The sequence below is a fragment of the Odocoileus virginianus genome, chromosome 12 (genome assembly GCF_023699985.2).
Source record: "Odocoileus virginianus isolate 20LAN1187 ecotype Illinois chromosome 12, Ovbor_1.2, whole genome shotgun sequence".
In the NCBI taxonomy this organism is placed as follows: Eukaryota; Metazoa; Chordata; class Mammalia; order Artiodactyla; family Cervidae; genus Odocoileus; species Odocoileus virginianus.
Window position 1 is genome coordinate 16,273,552 of NC_069685.1, and position 24,666 is coordinate 16,298,217.

Sequence of the window (24,666 nt, forward strand, 5' to 3'; positions counted from 1 at the left end):
GTGTTGAAATAAACCAGTTATCAGTGCTGTATTAAATCCTGAATAATTGTCCAATCCCCCAACTATTTCCTTCTTTCCAACCAGTGCTGAATATATTGATCAGGTTTGATTATATTGATATATAATCAGTGCTGAATATATTGACCTAGGATTTCCTAGGTTCTTGGGAGAAGAGGTTTGCATATAAACCTTCATCACCAGAACTAATTTAAAGGGAGATTTTAGTTATCTTAAAGATGACATAAAACATTTGCAAGAGTGCTGAAGTCTGTAGCATGGCCTCCTGGGGAACCTGTCATCAGGCTTGTATCTTCTCTATTCTGATATATCTCAGATAATTTCTACTCTCTATAGCCCCTCTGTAACTACTTTTCATTCAGCCTTCTTTTCTTGCCCAGTCTATTGAAATAGACTTGTCATTTTTCTCTTGGCTTTAGTATTGCCAAAGTCAGTTCATTACTAATACTTTCCTCAGATGTACATATTTAAGTGCATAACTCATCATGCACAACTGTTCCTTAAAATCCTTCAGTAGATGCTCAGTGCATATAGAGTGACATTAACTCCTTGATATGGTATATGCACAGTAGTTTATATCTTTCAAATCTCATTTTCTGCCACTTCCTTTTTTTGCAGCAACCCCATACATTCCCTACAAGTGATCAGTTGATAATTGCCTATAAGGAACATATCACCTCCTGTCAGTCCACAACTAACTTGTCATATCTCTTATCCAATATGACTTTTCAGCTTAACTGACAACTTCTTCGTGAACTTCTTTGTGAAGGCTTCCACGTTTCCTCCTTTAACAAGCTTCTGCCCAGCTCCAAACACTTACTAGGCTCCAGTGAGATAGTGGTGAACAGATGCAGAACTTATCCTCTTAGAGACAAATGAGGAAACAATTACAATAGAAATTAATCAGTGCTCTGACAGAATATACAAGGGTAGAGCCAAATCTACTTGGGGATTTAGGGAAGGCTAATCTGTACTTGCGGAATTAGGGAAGACTTTCTGGAGGAGATGACATCTAAAGTGAGACATAAAGGGTAAAAAGAATTACAATGGAATGAGTAAGGAAAAGGGCTTCCCCGGTGGTGCTAGTGATAAAGAATCTGCCCGCCAATGCAGGAGATGCAGGTTCTCCTGCATGGGTTCGATCCATGGGGTGGGAAGAACCCCTGGAGGAAGGCACGGCAACCCACTCTAATATTCTTGCTTGGAGAATCCCATGGACAGAGGAGCCTGGTGGACTACAGTCCATAGGGTCGCGAAGAGTTGGACACAACTGAAGCAATTTAGCACACATGCATGCATGCAAGTAGAGAAAAGGCAGATGGTGGATAGCAGAAAAGGAGAAGAAAGAATGTGAAAGGTCTAACAGCAAGAGGACTTGGAAAAAAGATGTGGTTTGTGTGTGCAATTGGGGCTGGTGACTATCGGCAGTAAAACATGAAACGGAGGCCACATAATAGAGGAGTTTGGCTGTGTTTATCCACCCCAGGTTTTTGGACATTATTATGTGGCAGTCATTATGTTAATGCTGGATTCATAATAATGGTGAACAAGATAAGCAGAGTCTACCCTCACTCAGCTTGCAGTCTAGGTAGGAAGACACATGGGTAGCAACACAAAGGACAAGTTGTATGAGAGACGAGGTTAGAATCCACTTAGAGTGAGTAGAACTAGCACAGCGCGTTTCTGGGCACCAAGGAATGGCATGTGCAGATGCCTGGAGAGGAAAGAGGACTGAATGATCAGTCTGGGAAGCTGAAAGACACCAAGGAAGACTGGTTTCGAGAGAGGGTAGTTGAAACAGAAGAGGTAGGTTGGGGCTGGGTCACTACGGGCCTTGCAGACTTTTGTGAATGTGTTCCTTATCCTAAGACACGGGAAGCCATTCAAGAAATTGCTTCTGAGAGTAGATCCCCAAATCTGAAACTTGACTCCTGCTTCACACCATTCATGAAAATCAATTCCAGGTGGATTTGTAGATCTAAATATATTGTAGATATATTGTATATTTAGATATAATATCTAAATGTATTGGGTATCTAAATATATTGTATATTTAGATCTATATTGTAGATCTAAATATAACAGGCAGATAATAAATCAGCTAGAAGATGATCTGGAAAACATCTTTATGGACTTGAAGATAAGCAAACATTTCTCAGCAGGAATCAAAAAGCACTGGCCATAAAGGAAATGATTGATAAATTGCACAATGCTAAAGTTAAGAGTGTCTTTTCTTAATTTTAGGAAACCTGTGATGGAAGATGGTATGCATAATACATATAACTGACAAAGGGTTCATATTCAGAATCTATAAAGAGCATCAGTCAATCAGTAAGGAAAATACAGACAACTTAATAGAGAAACGGACAAATCTTGAACAGGGATTTCACAAAAGAATATCCAAAGGTCAATAAACATATGAAAATATGTTCAAACACAATAGTAATCAGGGAAATCCTGATTCTTACTGCTGCCACTGAAGTTCAGTAATTTTTCTCAAGTAAACACCTCTCAGTGTTTTGTATACCAAGGCTCTGATGGTTTTGACAGCTTTGTTTTACAGTTTGATTATTGCTTTTTAGGGAGAGGATTTTTCTGAGTTCCTCACTGAGCCATTCTCGAAGTACTTATCTCCATTATAAAGGTGTGGAAATTAAGGCAGGACAGGATAGAAAAACATCTACTTTTGCTTTATTGACTATGCCAAAGCCTTTGTGTGGATCACAATAAACTGTGGAAAATTCGTCAAGAGATGGGAATACCAAACCACCTGACCTGCCTCCTGAGAAATCTGTATGCAGGTCAAGAAGTAACAGTTAGAACTGGACATGGAACAAGACTGGTTCCAAATTGGGAAGGGAGTACATCAGGGCTGTATATTGTCACCCTGCTTATTTAATTTATATTCAGAGTACATCATGCGAAATCCCAGGCTGGATGAAGCACAAGCTGAAATCAAGATCACCGGGAGAAATAAGAATAACCTCAGATATGCAGATGACACCACCCTTATGGCAGAAAGTAAAGAAGAACTAAAGAGCCTGTTGATGAAAGTGAAAGAGGAGAGTAAAAAAGTTGGCTTAAAACTTAGCATTCAGAAAACTAAGATCATGGCATCTTGTCCTGTCACCTCATGGCAAATAGATGGCGAAACAGTGGAAACAGTGGCTGACTTCATTTTTTTGGACTCCAGAATCACTGCAGATGGTGACTACAGCCATGAAATTAGAAGACACTTTCTCCTTGGAAGAAAAGCTATGACCAACCTAGACAGCATATTAAAAAGCAGAGACATTACCTTGCCAACAAAGGTTCATCTAGTCAAAGCTATTGTTTTTCCAGTAGTCATGTATGGATATGAGAGTTGGACTATAAAGAAAGCTGAGCACCGAAGAATTAATGCTTTTGAACTGTGGTGTTGGAGAAGACTCTTGAGAGTCCCTTGGGCTGCAAGGAAATTCAATCAGTCCATCCTAAAGGAAATCAGTCCTGAATATTCATTGGAAGGATTGATGCTGACACTGAAACCCAATACTTTGGCCACCTGATGCAAAGAACCAACTCATTGGAAAAGACCCTGATGCTGGGAAAGATTGAAGGTGGGAGAAGGGGACGACAAAGGATGAGATGGTTGGATGGCATCACCAACACGATGGACATGAGTTTGAGTAGGCTTCGGGAGTTGGTGATGGACAGGGAAGCCTGGCATGCTGCAGTCCATTGGGTATCAAAGAGTCAGACACAACTGAGCGACTGAACTGACTGATTATATCTTGACCCAACTCAAATAGCTGAGCACTGGTACAGTGAAGATTGAGTTTGGGTAGACTTTGCTGATAGAATATTAACATGTATTGGAATAACATGGGGTCTGTTCTCCTAATGCTTCAGTCATTAATATGCAATAAAAGTCACTTAAAGGCATGGATCCATGCCTGATAGATTCCATCAGTCATTTAAAAATTACTTCATACAATTTTTTCACAGGTGAAAATATTTCAAAGTATTTTTCCTATTTCAGGTTCCAGCATCTCCTTAGAAAGAAGAATAGAAAATCAGCCAGTGTATGATGTTTTGTACCCAGTTAGATGAAAGCTGTAATAAGTGGAGAATGGCTAGTTTTATTTTTCAGTACATTGAAACTCTTCACGTGAGAGCATCATAGAGTCTATTTAATGCATTTGCTAACAATCCTCTGCAAATTGGAATTTCCTCAAAAAGAAAATATGTGATAAAACTTAACAGCAGTTTGGATTATTTTTGCAATAGAGTTTCAAATACTTTTTTGATGACCACACAACTAACTGAAACATAGTAATGAGCGTACATATTAATGCTAAATTATCTTTTTCTCTGTGCTTTGAAATGATACCATATTCCTGTGCCTGCAGTTACCTTTGCCCTGGGTATTCCCACTGTCAACAGAGGAAATTACAGTTACCTGAAGCAAACACTGACCTCTCTCCTCTCCAGGATGACTCTTCCAGAAGAGAAGGACTCTGTGGTGATCGTCTCTATCGCAGATGTATGTATGAAAAATGAATGGTCCCCTCACTTCTAACCCATAGTCTCTAAACACTGTGGTAATCACAGTGATAATTTCCTCTGTGGTAATCACTGCATCATGTTGAATTTTATCTTAAATTTTAAAAAGCATCTGCTAGATGCCTTTTTTGAATAACAGTGTATTTAATACTTGTTTGATACCACCATCAGTTTAAGGGAAATGAAACAGTTCTATGTGGATAAATATGATTATATTGTTAAATATGTTACCAGGAGCCCTGTATACTATAAGGTACAGAAATTATATTTAAAAACAGGACATTTAAATGGGTGCTATAGTAATAAAACCTGTCCAGCCCAAGAAAAGGTTGGTATATGAATCAAGAGATAATTTGTATTAAGTCACTGTAACTATGATTAGTTGAGGGACTCCTTTCTATGTCTGAAGGATTGTGGACAATTTTTATATACATTATTTATAACCTGCATTGCATTCCCTATAAAGTAGGTATCCAGATGAAAAACCTGGATCTTAAAGTAAATAGTTTTCCCAGCACTTAGTAGAGCACGTTCAAATCTGCATCTCTCTAGTGGCCCAAAGTTTTCTGTCTTGCCTCTAATGCCATGTAAAATTGTACAGTGTGGTATAAATATTAACACCATAAAAGGTGTTTCAGAGGGGAATTTGGCAGAAGGTATCAGATTTTAAATGTGTGAATCAGAAATCTCAAGTCTTGGGAGTTATCCTAAAGAGATAATCAAGCAAGAATTTCAAAATAATAAATATGTGACAGTAGACAGTGACAGTATGTTTGTCGTACATAGTATAGCACAAAATGTGCCCATATGATTGAGAACAGAGCCTGGATCTAGATTGCCAAGGTTCAGATGCCAGCTGCTCCACTTCCTGCCTTGTGAACGTGAACAAGTTACTTAACTTCTCCATGCTTCACTCTCCTTATTTGTGAAATAGTGATGATATTGCCTACAGTATATGGATGTTTTGGCCATTAAATTAGCTAGTATTTGGGGAGTATTTACAGTGATGTATGTCACATAGCAAGTGTTCAGTAAGTGACAATTTCAAAGATTTTCAGTGCACTGTTGTTTTATAATACAGCATATTAGATACAGTCAAAATAGGTATCAGTGAGAGGGTAAGTACTTTTGTCTATTGTTGCAATAATTTGTAACCATTGAAAGAATGAATATCCATATTCAGTGATATAGAAGATGTCCGTATCATATTGTTGACTGAAAAAAGTTGTAAAGTATCATGTTTGAGATTATATTATCTATAGAAACTGTGATAGAAGAAAGGAAGCAAGGAAAAATAGATGATAGAATACATAAAAAAAAAGAATGAACAAACCTCAAAATGATGATCTTCAAAATATTAATAATGGTTATCTCTGGATATTGGGAGGTTTTTTTTCCATTTATTTTTATTAGTTGGAGGCTAATTACTTTACAATATTGTAGTGATTTTTGCCATACATTGACATGAATCAGTCATGGATTTACATGTGTTCCCCATCCCTATCCCCCCTCCCGCTTCCCTCTCCATCCCATCCCTCTGGGTCTTCCCAGTGCACCAGCCCTGAACACTTGTCTCATGCATCCAACCTGGGCTGGTGATCTGTTTCACCCTTGATAGTATACTTGTTTCAATGCTGTTCTCTCTGAAAAAATCCCACCCTCACCTGCTCCCACAGAGTCTAAAAGTCTGTTCTGTACATCTGTGTCTCTTTTTCTGTTTTGCATATAGGGTTAGCATTACCATCTTTTGAAATTCCATATATATGCATTAGTATACTGTATTGGTGTTTTTCTTTCTGGCCTACTTCACTCTGTTTAATGGGCTCCAGTTTCATCCATCTCATTAGAACTGATTCAAATGAATTCTTTTTAATGGCTGAGTAATATTCCATGGTGTATATGTACCACAGCTTCCTTATCCATTCGTCTGCTGATGGGCATGGATATTGGGAGTTAAAGGGATTTCTGCTGTCCTTTAAATTTTTTTCTCTGTTGTTTGAATTTTCTATGAAAAACATGTCTTAGAATGCAGAAAAACTCAAAACAAGCAGAAAAATTAATAGGAACATAGAAATAAAAGGTTAAATAATCATTCTGTCCAAGTTTAATTTTTTAATATTGGAAGCATTTACATAATCTCCAAAATGTTTTATCACATTACCGTGTGTTACATATTACAATCTTTATTTCTTTACTGTTGGCACATCTGCCTAAAATGTTTAGACCAATAATAAAATATTGGGGGACAAATTTTAAAATGGAATATAGAATGCTTAAGAGGTATAACTTTAGTAGTACGTTTAACATATGTTTCAGTGGTTAAGAAATAGCTTGTGATTCCATTTTTGTCTAAAGAAACTGAAGTACTATAATAGAGTGGTCTGTATCATGGCTGAGCGTTTTAAACAAGCAGTCTAACTATATACATTCAAAGTTGCGTTTCAGACTACTTGGATTTGACAGTAGTAGAACTATAAGTATTCAAATATTCTCAAAATTTTGTGTTGGGAATGCTTGTGGGCCCTGAGGCTACATGTTATAAATGCCATAGGTTATGTAAAAAAAAAATTACCTGAAAGTATAAGCCATCAAAAACTACTTACAACACATGTAAATCCATGGCTGATTCATGTCAATGTATGACAAAACCCACTACAATAAAAAAAAAAAAGCTACTTACAGATGAATCTGTCACCTAACATAGCAGAGTACATACACACAGTTTGCTGATGAAAGGAAATTTGGGAATCAAGCCAACAAATACTCTCTCGAAAAATGTGTAATTTTAAAGAAAGCTCCTTGTAGTACAATACTCATAAAATGAAGACACTTTCAAAAAAGGGCAGTTCTTTGAAATAAGCCATCCCATTCTTAGGACAAAACTGTTTTAGATACATAAGTTTTTGTGTACTAATTTCTAATTGTAAATAATGTGTAGTGATATTTCATATTATGACAAAGGGAGAATAAAGTGTTTTCAGTATTCCAGTCATATCTTTTAGATGCATGAATATTTTAAATTCTTTCATAGAAAGTAGAAACAGTAGAAATATTAAGACATATAACATTCCACACATAAACTAGATTTACATGTATTAGTAGAACTATGAGGCATGCTTCTTCATTTTAGTAAAATATTTCTCTCATTTTTAGAGTAATGAAAATTATGTAAAATCCGTGGTTGACATGATTACAAAAAAGTAAGTACTGTGTGATAAATTTAAAAATAACTGTTCTTTCATTTTTCTGTCCAATTACATGATTTTATTAGTGTCTTATTCTATTTAATGAGTGTAACTGTGCAGAAAAAAATATCATGTAGCTCTATCAATGCTGTGATGAAATGTAGCTTATAATTTCCCCCCAATTCTGTACATCATCTACCTATTAAAGTCCATATTTGTCATGATATTATTTTTATAGTATCTATTCTTCATGAAATCCATGGCCTCCAAGAGAAGCCTGCTGGATTATTTTTAAAGCATTCTTGTGTTCCTTACTGTATGAAGTTATCCCAGCTTCTGCTTAGAATCTCCTGCTGCATGCAGCCCAGGAGATGCAAGCACGTGCTGATGAACCAATATGCAATTTTTTATCAAGCAAGATGCTGTGGAATGGACCCAGCCTTCCAAATCCTTATGCTTAAGTGGGCCATACAACTGGCGAGAAAAAAAAAAGCAAGTCCCAGCAAGGAAGCTGGTGGAATGGGAAGGGCAATGTGAGAACGAAGCATTTAACTCTAGGTTCAGCCAAGAAGGACTTTCATGAGAACTTAATAATTGGACTGCGTGCAAGTGTAATTAGACATGTTTCAGGCAGACAGGAGAAGAGAATGCCTGGCAAATAGAATTGCTTGGGAAGGCAGAAGGTCCAAAGAAGGAGTTTGTTGGGGAGGGACTGTAAGGACTGAATGTAGTAGATGTTTGGAATTAAGGAGGAAAGACTGATGGGAGATAAGGCAGGTCATGATGAGATCATGAAAAGCCTTTTGATCAGTGCTAGGGCTGTGTGCTATTTGTGCTACAAGCTAGGGTTGCCTTCAAGCTGAATCTGGTTAACAGACATGCTTGTTTCAGCCAGCAGTGCTTTGCTTTTTTTGTTTTTCCCTCACCAAATAGCTCTAGCGGATGAAGCCAACTTATTCTAGCTAAAAGAATTCCAGTCAGTGACTGTGGAATGCATAGAATTGGCAGCTCGCCATTTTGAAACATAACTGATTCAGGCATATCATGAAGTGACTGACAGGTGGAGGGGAAGCTTTCAAGGAAGGTGTATCAGTCAGCAGCCAAATGGGAAACTCTTGGTGGTTCAGAGAGAGGAAATAGAGACAATTTAATACAAAAAAATTGGCCATGGAACTCCCCTGGTGGTCCAGTGGCTAAGACTCCTTGATCCCAATGCAGGGGTCCAGGTTCAATCCCTGTTCAGGGAACTGTTAATAGATCCTACATGCCCTGACATGACTAAGACCCAGTGCAGCTGAATAAATAAATATAAAAAATAAAATTATAAAATTAGCCAAAAAAGTTCACAAGAGCTGAGAGAAGAAAAAGAAGGAGAAAGGAGACAGGAGAATCGTAACGGAAGAGGGGGTTGTGCCCCGAGGTCTGAGGCTGTGCGCGGCTGCTACGCTGTGCTCGATGCTGGGACACAGCCCTGTTGCTCCTGGCGGTGCTGCCCGGTCGCTGCGCTCCAGGCCGCTGCCGGAGACTTCTCCAGAAACCAGCCTTGTGGACAATATCCTCCTACTGCCTTCCGGTCTCTTTCCTTCCTGCCTCCCGTGGGACTACCTGGAAGGAGCAGGCAACGGGTCTTGGAATGGTGGCTTGCAGACCCCCACCCTACAATATCTGGCACTGTGGAAGTGGGGAAATGGGGGCTGAGAACAGATGGATAATTGTTAATAGGGGGAAGGGATCAAGTTCCCCTCCCTGACCCTCTAATCGGGGCCTGTGTTACTGCAAGTTAGAGAGTCAGACATTTGTGCCTTCTGTTATGATGCAGTGGAAATGCACCAAGAAATAACTGTGGGGTGTATTTGGTCACCAACCTCAAAACAGAACAAAACGAAACGACCTTGAATCTGTCAATGAAAATTTAATTAATAAGTTAAGGAAAAAGAGAATTTTAGTAGAGCCTAATTAGGATTAAAACCTTGGAGACAGACTGTCAGAAGCTCTGAGGACTGTTCCTTCCCCCTGGTAGAAGTCAGTTGCATTTTTGAGACAGAGGATCATACATCAAAATGAGAGTGCTGGTCTACCTAAAGTTCCCCAACGATACATAGTCCAGATAAGCACATACAAAGTGGTGAGCAGTAAGTCACTACAAACCCTTACAGAGTTGAGAAAGGATACTAATCTTCTAATAAACTTATGCCAGAAGAAAGGGGGAAGAAAAAGGATCTTTATGGATTAGCTGGCACTCCCATGTTTGAGGGGGTCTGGTTAATGTGTGTGGAATGCAGAAGCACATGGTACACTGGGGGAGAGGGTTGGGACAAAGAATTTTATGCTTAAATTTTTTTGTCCTGCCTTAAAATATACATTTTATCTCATCAAATTTAATCACGCCTTTAGAGCTAAGCTCCAGTTCAGAGTATACACAGTGAGAGGAGAAAGTAATCTGGAGCAAACCCCTAGGATGTGGGACCTTCTTTAGGACAGCTGACCCACTTCCTTCAAAATGACAGTTGCATGGGGGAAAAGAAAGAAAGAAAAACTATAGTGACTGGTCTAGATAATAAGCTTAAAAAAGAAATAACAGATAACCAATTACAATGAGAGGATCTTAAGTGAATACTCACTTGAACATCTTATCCGCACCCCCCACCTTTAGACCCTGTACTTAAACTACTAGGGATTTGTGAATATCCACTGAGTATTATGTGATGTTAAATAATTACTCTTAGTTTTGTGAGATGTGATCCTATCATGTCGTTACATAAATACAAATTTCCTTTTACAATTTCACACTGAAGAATTTAAGGGTAAAATATGATATATATGATTTGTTTTAAAATTCTTAAGGAAAGAATGTGGACTGCATAGATGAACAAGTTAAAAAAATTAATGGTTGTTAAATCAGGTGATTTGGGATTTGCATATTTTGGGTAATTTTCATAGTAAAATTTTCAAAAATTAGTCTCTTCTAAATGAGCTTAACTGACGGGGAGAAATGTTAAAATTAGCTCGAGGGAGACATGTTTGGGGAGTTCTGAGATGGGAGCAACTTGAGGGTTTTTCTGTGTGCTCAGGTGAAGAGGGAAGAAGCTGATAGAGCAAGGACTGCAGGGGATTGGATGCAAGGTACACATGGAGATGTAGGCAGGACTAAGTGAAAAAAAGATGAGAATGGGTGAAAGCGTAAGACAAAATTGTTTGGACAAGGAAGGTGTAATGAAACAGTCCCCTCCTTAAAGGTAGCTCTCTCTCTCCTCTGTGAGAGAGGTAAAGAGCATACATTGAGAATGAGGAGCTAACTGGCAGCCTATAAACTTGAGAACAGTATGGAAGGCTTGAAATAGCTGATGTGTATAAAAGGAGACAGAGTTGAGCAAGACTAAATAAAACACCATGGATGTCTAGTTTTCCCCAAAGATGTCCTAGGAAAAAAGTTGTGTTATATGCAAATCCTTAAAATGCCGTCATATCCCATGCTATCCTACCAGTTGCTTTACTCTGAATGATAAACCACTGTTCACAGAAGACACATTATCCTGAAATGGCGTTAATTCATGCTAGTTTGATATCCTTATTAGCGATTCTTGACAGAATCAGCTAAAAAGGATACACAGGTTTACAAATATTTCCTGTGGATATGACTACATAATCGCAAGCAATTGTTTCATGACCATTAAACGTTGGTCAAAATGTTTAATACTCTCTGACAGCTATAAATGTATAGAAAAATGAAAAATATAGTAAAACTAATATTCATCTAGTACACTGTAATTTAAAACATGGAGACATGAAAAATGCTGAACATCACTAACATCAGAGAAATGCAAATCAAAAATCACAATGAGATATCACCTCATGACTGTCAAAATGGCTATCATCAAAAAGTCTACAAATAATAAATATTGGTGAAGGGTGTAGAGAAAAGGGAATGCTTGTGCACTGTTGCTGGGAATGTAAATTCATGCAGCCACTAACTGTGGAGAGTCCCCCCAAAACTAAAAGTAGAACTGCTGTAAGATCCAGCAATTCCACTGCTGGGTGTGTATCTGAAGAGAATGGAAACACTAGTTAGAAGAGAAACATGCATCCCTGTGTTCATAGCTTTGTTTGTAATAGCCAGGATATGGAAGTAGCCTAAGTGCCCATCGAGAGATGAATGGATAAAGATGTGAGATATGTGTATATATCAGGGAATGCTGGGCTTCCCAGGTAGCTCAGGGGTAAAGAACCCACCTGCCAAATGGCAGGAGATGCAGGTTCGATCCCTGGTTTGGGAAGATCTCTCTGGAGTGGGAAATGGCCACCCACTCCAGTATTCTTGCCTGGAAAATCCCATCGACAGAGGAGGCTGATTGAGCTACAGTCCATGGGGTCACAAAGAGCCGGAGAAGACTGAGCACAACACCACAACAAATGGAGTATTACTCAGCCATAAAAAAGAAAGGCATTCTGCCATTTGCAACAACATGGATGGATTAGGGAGTATTACACTTAGTGAAATAAGTCAGAGAAAGACAATATCCTGTTACCACTTACATGTGAAATCCAAAAAATAAGCATGCACATAACAAAACAGACAGATGCACAGATAGAGTGGGGAGAGGATAGGGGAGGAGTGAGATGCAGCCACAAACAGCTGTGTATAAAATAAATAAGCAACAAGGAAATGCTGTACAGCACAGGGAAATATAGCCATTATTTTGTAATAATTTTAAATGGAGTATAATCTATAGAGATGTTGAATCACTGTGTTGTACACCTGAAACTAATATAATATTGTAAACCAACTATACTTCAATTAAAAAATAAATAAATAAAACATGGAAATCACTGAGAATAAAGTATTTCATTTAGAAAATTTATTTATTTTTTTATTTTTTTTTCCATTTATTTTTATTAGTTGGAGGCTAATTACTTTACATCATTACAGTAGTTTTTGTCATACATTGAAATGAATTAGCCATGGATTTACATGTATTCCCCATCCCAGTCCCCCCTCCCACCTCCCTCTCCACCCGATCCCTCTGGGTCTTCCCAGTGCACCATGCCCGAGCACTTGTCTCATACACCCAACCTGGGCTGGAGACCTGTTTCACCCTAGATAATATACATGTTTCAATGCTGTTCTCTTGAAACATCCCACCCTCGCCTTCTCCCAGAGTCCATAAGTCTGTTCTATACATCTGAGTCTCTTTTCCTATTTTGCATATAGGGTTATCGTTACCATCTTTCTAAAGTATTTCTAAAGTATTTCATTTAGAAAATTTATTAAGAGTAGTTTAAACATTGTTTGCCTTTTTCCTGTCCTATAACTTAAAATTCAGAGTGAACATTTTTTTATGCCTTGGCAAATTGTCATTACTCCTGAGTTTGGATCAGGCACCTACATTTTATCATTTACATTTTCAATGTCATGAAACATCTCTGAGTGTTCCTTTAACGTGAAGATTTTTGCCAGCATCATATCCTACGGGATATCGTTTCTGCTACAAGCATCTTCCTCATTTATGTCAGGCAAGTTCACCTTCACTTCGCAGTTGTGCTGCACACCCCGGGTCTCTGGAGAGTGAAGGTGTCAACATTCCCAAGGTCTGTGATCATTTAGTTGCATCCAGAGAAAGTTCCAGCGTTATCACTATCTGTACTTTCACCTATTAGCCAGTCCCCTCTTTTGGTTATTTTGTTCAGTGTCACAATGGGTTTGTTTATTACTAGGAGACCAGGAGGCAACACAATTGCATGTTTTGCTGGCTACCAGTGACCTGAAAAGCAGATGCATGGTGACCAGTTACCAGCAGACTTGGGGAGAAGTGACGAGATGAGGTGCATCTGTTACTTATGTAGTGATTTATGAACTGAGGAGTTGGGAAGTGAAGTTTGTACTTTATACAGTTATTCAGCTAATATTCCATGAAGACTCACATTTGAAAAGTGTTGGGGAAAACGGACATTATTTAATTAAAATGTAACTGAAATTCAAAGCGAGGACTGCCTATTTTGCACCTAATTCAAATCATGCATATAAGCTCTGTCCTGCTTCCATTTTAATAAATAATGCCATGCCTAGATTTAAATCTCATTTAAAGTCACATTATTTTTCTCTTATGGAAAACCATTTAAAATGCTCTACCTGGTCTCTCATTATTACCTTGATGGTACAAGATTTATAGTACAGCTTTTGTGAGCAGTATTTTATGCATTTTAATGATGTCCTTATTGGTCTATAAATGTTAACTTTTAAAAATAAAGAGACTAAAAAATACTCCTCCAAAGAATTGTGGACAAGAGTCACACTTAATCCTTTCTATAACAGTCTGATTTCAGGAGCCACATTGTTATTTGGTAGGACTCTTATTAAACTAAAATTATGCATTTAAATCTTCTAATGTTCTTGCTTTTTTGAAGTTACTATATTGTGCTAACTAGTCAATTAACTTGCATCTGTTAGAGTGCATATCTGATTGAAAACTTGAAAAATTCAAAGTACTTATAATTTTTATAAGAGGAAATTAATTTTATATTGTATATTGTAATTTTTTACATGTGTCACTGACTTAAAAAAGAAATATTTTGGCTTAAAAAGTATTAGTTTTATGATGTCATTATCAGAAACATCATGAAGTAATTCAGATCAAAATACTGTATGGATATACATAAGGAACTTCTTTTTAATTGTATGATTTTGCTAAATCAAATTCAATTATACACCTCTACTTCTGTTTATAGATTCAAAAGGCAGGTGACATCTGGATCCTTAGAAGTCATTTCAATACCTGCTTATTTTTATCCAAACATATCACATGCCGCCGGATCAACTGACGACTCAGAAAAATTAGAGAGGTATGATATATTGAAAAGTGGTATCCTTAAATAACTGGCTTCATCTGATAAAATGTTAGACTTAGCATGTAGTAGTTAATATTTGATGCACAGTGGTGTGCTGAAGCCAGCTTCTGTTGGCTGGCACCTAGATGCTATTAATACTCCCAGCTTTTCTATTTGCTGATCATCTGAGGCAGGTAATTTAGCCTTTTTTCCTTAACTTCCCCAACTTTCTAGTGTGTATAATAAAATCCACATTATGTATATGGGAAAGGCATTGTGAAAACAAAATAGTCGTGTTTATGAAAGAATTCTAAAAAATAGAAATCTCTGTACACATACAAAGGATTGCTATTGTTCAATTATAAATGTGGTATGTATTACAAGAAGTATAATAATTTGGTTCCTCAAAACTCAATAGAGCAAAAGACACTAAGATTCAGAAAAAGGTCTTATCCAGGAAGCTTATTGGCACTAGGTTCTTTTTTTAAGTAATAAATGGTATGTCCAAATCTAGATATCTTTTAAAGATCTTGTTTTGCTGTTAATGACCCACACTTTACTGAGTTTTTAGAGTCCCAGAGCTGAGGGACATTCTAGATCCTTGTTTTCCTTCTGTCCTTCTTGACTCCATCATCATTTCACTTTTAGATTCTCTCTCTGCATTATCCCTCTCATCCCCAGTCCTCTGCCTTGAGCTTAGTTCAGACCATTGGAGATTTATTGGCTTCCCTTAATCCTAGCCTAGCCTTACCTCCAATTCATTCTCCGTATTCTATCCAGAAGAATCCTTTTTCATATGAGATATATAGTTTCCTGCATGTCATGAAAGACCCTTCATGAGCAGGCCCCTGCTGATCTCACTGTCCTCGACTTCCTTTCCATCAGCTCACGGTGTTCTCAGAGGTGGGTTGCTCCTTCACACATCCATGCCTTTGCAGTACTGCCCCTCTACACTGAATGCTCTTCTTCCTTCTGCTCCACCCTCCCCATCTTATTATAAGTCATCATTGTCCATATCTTTATGTAGTACCTGTCTGATGGCTCTGTTTATGATTTTTCTGTTTTTCCTGCTAGATTATGAGACCCAGAAGGGCAGGAACCATGCTGTGTATTGCTCTCTGGAGCTTCAGGACCTGGCCTAGTATCTGTTGTTGTTCAGTTGCTAAGTCGTGTCCAACTCTTTGCAACCCCATGGACTGTAGCCCACGAGGGTCCTCTATCCATGGGATTTTCCTGGCAAGAATACTGGAGTGTTTTGCCATTTCCTCCTCCAAGGGGATCTTCTTGACCCAGGGATTGAACCTGAGTCTCCTGCGCTGGCAGGCAGATTCTTTACCACTGAGCGACTAGGGAAGCCCAGCCTAGTATCTGGTTTAGTATTAAATTAGTATAATGGTTCTTCATACTTTTGTTTAAACAAGACCTAAGATCAGGAAGAATATTAACTTTATTATATAAATGGTAATTTGACTAACCAAAACATAAAATAAGTAGATTGTGCTTATCCTGGTTTAGTAATGGCAGACATTGCCCACTGAATAAAGTTGGAAAACCTTTTAGTATAACTTTAGTACAAGATATTCAGTTTCACTTAACGTGGAGAGTACTTTCTGTGAGTAAAGTGTAAAAGAAGTTTGTTTTTAATTACTGAGATATGCTTATAAATAAAAATTAAATAAAATGAAAAATGTTAACAAATTTATTATTTATCTCTAGTTGGAGAATCAAACAAGTATTAGATTTTTGTTTTTTGATGCTGTATGCCCAGCCCAAAGCTATGTATTATTTACAGGTAAGACCTTATTTAGATACATAATTGAAAGTGGAAGTATTATATCCTCCTTCTCTCCTTCCATTACTTCCTTCCTCATTGTAGCCCTCCACTTGACTCTGTACTTAAAAAGTGGAAAATATCCATTATATTAAAACACCAAAAGGAAGCTTAAAATTGGTTCTGTGTCAGTCTTCTTTCTGGGTCACTGTTAACAGAGGAAATTATAATTACATGAAGCAAATGGAAAAAAAAATCTCAAATTAGCAAGAAAATAAATTATATTACTTACATTTTTTCTATCCACAAGTATATTAGATTAAGCACATGTATTTTGGGCACTTATGTTAGACACTATATATGTACAGTTATCATTGCTATTCTGTGTTGCCCCATTTTATGAGTAACACAGCTCTACAGTGTCTTATGTGTTTGTGAAATAAATCAACTGTATATAATTTGTACCTTCTAAATTCCTGCGTGATGTTAAATAATAATATCACATTTCCAACAGTAAGTATATACCACACATGAGAGAGTGCACAGTTGTGACAGGAGTCTGCAGATTGTCACTGGAGAATAGAGAGGGAATTTGAAAAAGGCCTGAAGCCAGATCTTCTCTTTTTACAGTAAGAAACCAAAATCCCTTTCAATTCCTAGTTAGAGACAATGTAATGGAAACACAAGATGCAGCCAATGTACTCATCCCCTTTGGGAAGAACAGGATTCTATTTTGTGCCCTGGTATTGTGCCTGAGGACTTGCGCATCTTCCCAGATCATTTAGGAACCCCTTTTCATCTATAGGTTCCACATAATACACATTAAACTTAAAAAGGAAATTCTAATTTCCTTTCCACCCCACCCCCTCATGGAGATCTGTTTCTAGGCTTATTGGCACCATACTTCTAACCAGCTAGGTGAGGCCAAGAGTGCCAGCTCCCTTTTGTCACCTCTTTGCCAAGCACAATATTTGGCACCAGAACGTGGCACTTATCAACTAAGCGTAAAGCCAGTTAGTCCTAACCAAGAAACTAAATAGTTGTGAGTGTGAAAATGAACCCAGGTGGATAGACTCTTCTGAAGAGGATTTAGATTGAATGTTACTTATTAGTATTTAGGAAAGAAACTGATAATCTCTGGTCTCAGAATTAGAAAATGAAAATTGACTAACAGGAAATAACCTCAACATGAATTGAGCTAAAAAAGCAATCTACTGCATCATAAAAATGTGTTTTTTTTTCTGTTGTATTTTCAATTTTCAAGCTAATTTGTTCCAGGGAAGCATCAAAGGTACTAATGCCACCCCCCCCCTTTTTTTTAAGCTGGAAGATGATATCATAGCTAACAAGATGTACCTTACAAAAATCACAGATTTTGTACATACCATCACTTCAAATAATTGGCTTTATATTGAGTTTTCAGTTCTTGGATTTATAGGTAAGCAGTGGATCTATTTTTGTGGGGTCAACATTTTCAGTACAAAAGTTTTTAAGAACTTATCAAAGAGATTGTTACTCAAGGGAAAGGAATGGCATAATTTCTGTAAAGATACTATTAGTTTAGCAGAAAGATTAGATTCGAGAACCTGAATTTCAGAAAATGTGTTTTTAAACCAAATTTTTTGTAGATAAACAGTATAAATAAGCAGATTGACATATATTCACATGTTATAAAAACATAAGGCAGCTATTACTGATAAATGCTAGCTCTGAGTCTGGCACATATTAGCACAGTGACTAAGATGTACTTCTATATTACATAGAAAAATATTGAAACCCAAAAAATTAAAGTTATAAAGGAAGAAATTTTAACAGGACTATTGTACTCTGAAGGCCTTTCAATTTCTAGTATGCTGAAGCTAACATGCTTAAAAAGTGTAAAAACATAGGAATTATACCCAGCACAGAAAAGTTCCTAAAATTGTGCCCATAATGTATTGTTTTTATAATTCTTCTATAGACTCCTTTTGCTTCCTTCCATTTTTTCCTTCCATCCTTCTATCCCATTTTCTTTTATTTAACCCTCACTGCAGGAGGCCAGGTTACCTAACTTGCTTCATATTGCATTTCATCTTTGTTTACAAGCAGGAGACCTTTTTTATTCTTCTGTTTAAAGCACCCCCCACTTCCACCCACTCTCATGATAGGTTTGCACTCAATATATTTCATCTAGAATATACATATAAATACCAGATACCATGCAAAAGATTTGTTGTTCATTGTGTTTGTACTTGTTTAAAATTTACATAAATGGTGATTTGATAAACATATTTCTGTTCCTTATGTTTTTGTCCACAAAACTAGATTATATAGCTGTCTATATGTTGCTTTATTTTCATTTTCCTTACTGTTGCATAAGTGCTACATAATAATCTATTTGACTTGTCCATTCCCAGAGTGGTGGACCTTGACTGCTTCTAGCTGTCTGCTGCCACAAAGAAATGGAGTGATATATATGTGTCCTAGGATGGGATCACTGGGGTAAACATAGCCAGGTCTCAAAAGTACTGCCAGACTGCTTTGCAGGTTGACTGTGTAGTATATACTCTCATAGGCAGTACATCTGAGTTCCTGCTTCCCCATATACTTGAAAACATTTGATTTTATCCATTAAAATTTTTATTTGCCATGGGGAGGAGAATAAAGCATCTCTTTGACTGCTAGTCATCTGTTCTTCCATATCTACCACTTCATATACTGACCCCTTTCCCCCGCAAAGTTTCTGTAAAGTGGTGTGGATTCCAATTTTAAAACTCTGTAAGTTTTTTTTTTCTCCCTCAGCTTTGGTTACAATAAAAAGAAAAATTGTAGGTGACAGTAATACCCGCTGAAAGCTTGGAGAGATAATTTTGTTGGTTTATTACTTTGAGAATTTTAAGTTCTTTTTGCCTTTCTCATAAAAGTCAGGTATTAGAAGGATAGAGAATATTCACAAGAAACACTATATGTATGATACTGAATTCTTATTTAAGCTTAAATCTATAAAGGCTTCATTTTCTTTGTTATCAAAGTAACAATTCTGTTTTTCAGTATTTTCCAAAAATATGAGCTTGCTAATAGAATTTTCAAAATGCTGGCAGCAGATAAACAGATATTAAATCAACTATTTCTATCATTAAATCACTTGTTTTGGTTACTATGTACATAGGTGCCTAAAATTCAAATACAACCATACACTTGATCAAGTGACCCATATAGACTCAAGTCTTAGTGAAAAATGAAGTTGCTACATCCTACTATCATATTTGTTAGGTGGCTAGATGTGTTTTACACTGTTTAAGGTGAAAATTTACCTGAATCTTATACCTTCAGCTTTATTTTTCAAGTTAAAGATGCAATATGTTAGAAATAAATAATTAGATGTAATTAAATCATACTTTAAAATACAGTAAATCTTTAAGAATCATAAATACAAAAGAAAATAACATTCTTATAAAATATGTTCAAGTATTGAAATAATACTCTATTTTATTCAAAATTAAGCACTAAAAGTAAAAAATGTAGTATGTTGATAAAGTTCTATGTAAATAAGCTTACAAATCATAGTTTCTGAAAAATTAAGTGAAAGATTACAGGTCCTAAACTTTCCATTTTATTTATATATCTTGCAAGTGGTTTGAACAGTTGATCCTCCTTAGTTATCAAAGTTAATTTCCTGAGAGTATTCACGATTCTAAACTTGCTTCTTACTTATCCCACCAAAAGTGGTAATTCTTAATACTGAAGCAGATATATGATTTTGCTTCATCATCCTCCAACTTTATTAATGCTTTAAGCTTTGCAAGGAATAGATATATTTAATTTTTAATATTTTTGTACTCTTTCCCATGTCAGTGGAATGAATAACTGTATATAAGGGTGATGTTTTGATATGTGGTATAAACACTGAAGAGTTATTGGGCTTTGTTTACTTTTTCTCCATAGGAAAGCTATTTAAATCTGAAGATTTAACTGACTTTGTACGTTTTTTTTTAATGTTCTACAAGGATAAACCTATAGATTTGCTCTTGGGGGACATTTTTCTGGTAAAGATGTGTACCCCAGGAGAAGCTCTTGTAAGTATTTCTTTAGTTTGTATTTTTAGGAAAATACCATCTCTCTGATGTAATTACCTAAATTTTGTTTACAAATTTTAGTGCATTGATTTTTTTAACTGGATATTTATATATATTTTAAAAAAGAATCGATGTAAACATATACCTGTTACAAATATTATTTCAAAGTATATCACCTAAGTATAAAATATGATACTACAAAATTTTTAGAAGAAAACATGGGAAAAAAATCTTTAGGACCCAGGATTAGGTGAAGAATTCTTAGACATGACACAGAATGCTTGATCCATTTTTAAAAGTTGATAAATTGGACTTCATTAAAATTAAAACCTTTTGTGTTGCAAAATTTACTGTTAAGAGAAGGCACCACAGGATAGAAAAGATATTTGTAAATTCCATGTCTAACAAAGACTTGTATTCAGAATATATAGACAATTTTCAAAACTCAACAACAGGAAAACAATCCAGTTGAAAAATAGGCACAAGACTTGAACAGACTCATATCAAGGTATTTTCTCCCTTACTGCAGTAAACAATGAACTCAGCTTTGCTTCATCAACAAGTTATTTGAGTGGTATTTTGGGCAAGCAAGAATTTGATAATACCATCCTACTGAAACTTTTATTAATAGATTGAAGGTATTACTATATTTCCTATATTTTAAGTCTTCAACTAACTTTATCTGAACTTTAGTTTCAAATTAACTGTACATTATTTAATGACTTTACAGTTTTAAAAACCATTTTTAATACAGTATTTTCCTACATGTTAACATCAGTAGAAATGAATTTAAATAAGCCTGCTATTTAACATTATTAGGCACATAAATTTGAGATGTATTTTAATGAATTTTATATGTATACATTACAGAAATAATGATAGCAATCATAATAATTGTTTAAACTATTTTGCTGATGTGTAGTTGATTTACAATGCTGTATTAATTTCTACTGTACAGCAGAATGATTCAGTTATACATGTACATACATATATACATATATATATACACACACACATACACATTCTTTTTCATATTCTTTTTTCATTATGGTTTCTTAAAGGATGTTGAATATATTTCCCCATGCTATACAGTAGGACCTTGTTGTTTACCCATTAAATATATAATAGTTTGCATCTGCTAATCCCACACTCCCAATCCATCCCTTCCCCACCCCTTCTCCGTCTTGGCAACCACAAGTCTGTTCTCCATGTCTATTGAGTTTGTTTCTATTTTCTAGATAAGTTCATTTGTGTCATATTTTAGATTCCACATATAAGTGATAGCATATGACATTTTTCGTTCTCTAACTTTCTTTCTTGGTATGGTAATCTCTAGATCCATCCATGTTGTTGCAAATGGCATTATTTCATTTTTTATGCCTGAGTAATATTCCATTATATATATGTACCACATCTTCTCCAATCAAAAAATGGGCCAAAGATCTAAACAGACATTTCTCCAAAGAAGACATACAGATGGCTAACAAACGCATGAAAAGATGCTCAACATCATTCATTATCAGAGAAATGCAAATCAAATGCTTGTTTTTAATAGGGGTGATAATGTCACAGGCCATCTTTCTTTGAGAAGATTATCCAAATCTTTTTCCATGAAGTATAATACTGTTTTTTTTTAATCATATATGTTTTAAGGAGAAATTGAAGAGGGAGTAATTTAGTTTTTAAATTAATAAATGGGGAGAGAATAATGTAGACCAAGAGAAATGGATAGATGGGAAAATACTAGAAAGTTTATGTTACTAGAATAAAGAGAGAGGAGAGGAAAATTATAGTTCACACAATAGTAGCCTGATTTTCTGAGCTTTCCAGGTGACTCAGTGGTAAAGAATCCACCTATAATGTAGGAGATGCATAGGAGACTTGGGTTCCATCCCTGGGTTGGGGAGATCCCCTGGAGTAGGAAATGGCAATCCACACCACCATTCTTGCCTGGAAAATTTCATGGACAGAGGAGCCTGGCAGGCTATAGTCTATGGCATCACAAAGAGTTGGACAAGACTGAGCAAGCAAGCCTGATTTTCTAGTGAACTAATAGAGCTCATGGAAGAAAATACATGCTTTTGCATCTCGATTTCTTTGTTCCATTATTCTTACAAAGAAAAAGCTAAGAATTTAAATGTTTTGTTTAAATTTTAAAGTAGTAATATAGAATCCAGGCAAAAACTAATAAAAGATAAATGCAGTGAATGCAATAAAAACGAGTATTTGGGTTTTTACACAAGATTGTTTTTTCTCTTACAGGAAAAATGTATAGAACGAAATAAGCATATTCGTATTCGATATAAACCTTCTCTTTTCCAGCATGTGGGTATACAGTCATCATACCCTGGAAGAGAACAATATTTCAAAGTAAGTGTTTTGACATGTAGTTGTGTAATACACAAGGTTTCATGAACTTACAAAATATTATTTAGAAAAAGAATGATGAGAACATGAGAGGCTATAAAAATTGTCTAAACACAATTCATCTCATGACAGAACTATTTGTTATGAACAGCAATCAACTTTGCAAGATCCAGGTTATCTATCCTGGTTAGAAAAATCCAGCCTATGTAAACTTCTATGCCTTACTCTTCTCAGCTCTGTAATTTAAATAATGAAACTAAAAAGGTGTTTTGAAAATTATAGCAAAATTTACTATTTTAGTTTAATATTCAGAATTATAAAAAAATTCCAAAAATAAAATGCCTCTATTATTGAATTTAAATGTAGCATTTAAATTCTACAGCATTCTTTTTCAGGTCACTGTTTACCAAATGAACAAAATTTTAGCATTATTTGATTTTTAATCATTCCTAAGTTTTTCATCATTTTCAAAAACAATGTTATTTATAATTGTCTTAGAATCTTGGTGGGGTAAAAAGAGCAAAGACTTCAGAGTCAAAACAATCAATTTTTAGTTGTGATGACCTGTGTACATGAGACTGGGCAAGCCCTACCATGCTTCTGAGCTTTAAAGAAAGCTAGAAAATGAGGTTGAAATTAACAAGCTTTAAGATTTCTCTTACCTCTGCCATACTGTTGACATTGCTATCCTTCTTAGCTTCTTCACACAACAAAGCTAATGATTGCTTTAATATTCTCAGTTGAAATGAGACAAATGCACATGTACACCCTCTCATCATTTCATTCATTATCTGTCTGCCCTCTTTTCACCTTTTCTATTCGGGGTATTTATTGTACTGCACCCTTTGAAACAGTACCTTAGAGTGTGAACTCACTATACATTAGCTGTTAGCCATCAGGGAAGGTGGAATTCAAGATTTAAAGTGCTTGGTAAACAAGTGCCTGGAATAGTAAGAACTTTTATGAATCTTTATCATCAAAATACATAAAACATAGTCACAGGTGATGCAGACAGAAATTAGTCTATGCCTTTTTGCTGCTTGATGCTATTATAAAGGGATTCTTTTTTTCCTTTATCTGTTTTACAAGATAAGATATTTTAACCTATCTTTGTAAATTCGTGACAGATTAAGGAGAATGTACAGCTAATCATTCATATTTTGATGTTATAATCTAAACTTTGTTCTTTTTTTTCTTCATACCACATAAAACAGAAAGAAATAGCAATTTAATCATGTGTAAAATATGATTATATTAAATTATTTTAAAAACTTCCAACAGGATATCTATTATTAGGAATTTCAAAATTTAACACCTTCTTTAAAAGTGATCAGAATCATTCTTTGGAAAAAACAAGGATTATACTATTTCTCAACTTTCTTCATAGTGGGTAAGAGATTACATCATATTAAAGAAAGTTAAACCATCAATAAAAAGGTGGTAAGTATAAAAATTGATATAAATATATAGAAAATTGTCAGATAGTCATCAATGTGTTATTTTATAGCCTTATGTTAGGAATGTTTTTAAATTTTATGCATGTAGCTTTCTAACATTCACTAATATTTTGTTTCAGAAGAATCAATTTCCTTTTCCATTTTTATCATGTACTGTAAAAGGGAATATAATATCATGTACTGTAAAAGAGGAATTTCCTTTTCCCTTTTTATCATGTACTATGGATGTACAATGAATTGGGAGACAATAGAGCCGAGTTTGAAGGCTCATTCTTATCAATAGATCCACCAATATGGGTAAATCACTAAAATACTATGCTAGCTGAAAAAAGCCAGGTGCAAAAGACTACATATTGTATGATTCTATTTATATAAAATTCTAAAGCAAACCCTGCTATCTCATGATTTTAATTTATATATCTTTAATGACTGTTAAAGATGTTGAG

The 24,666-nt window shown here is 35.7% G+C and overlaps 1 protein-coding gene across 6 annotated transcripts in view; it reads left to right on the plus strand.

Annotated features, from left to right (window-relative positions):
• Positions 1-24,666, plus strand: part of MGAT4D (MGAT4 family member D) — a 61,985-nt gene that overhangs the window by 35,142 nt on the left and 2,177 nt on the right. For 3 of the 6 annotated variants that reach the window (XM_070474827.1, XM_020891210.2, XM_020891205.2), the window contains exons 4-11: positions 4,410-4,543; positions 7,717-7,763; positions 14,472-14,585; positions 16,287-16,362; positions 17,665-17,779; positions 20,266-20,396; positions 22,659-22,766; positions 24,045-24,203. In XM_070474827.1, the coding sequence (XP_070330928.1) occupies positions 4,410-4,543; positions 7,717-7,763; positions 14,472-14,585; positions 16,287-16,362; positions 17,665-17,779; positions 20,266-20,396; positions 22,659-22,766; positions 24,045-24,059 (740 nt within the window). In that variant the 3' untranslated portion in view covers positions 24,060-24,203. Of the gene's footprint in view, positions 1-4,409; positions 4,544-7,716; positions 7,764-14,471; positions 14,586-16,286; positions 16,363-17,664; positions 17,780-20,265; positions 20,397-20,925; positions 21,036-22,658; positions 22,767-24,044; positions 24,204-24,666 lie in introns of those variants that run through there. The other 3 variants (XM_020891207.2, XM_020891208.2, XM_020891209.2) reach the window with 3 other exon arrangements.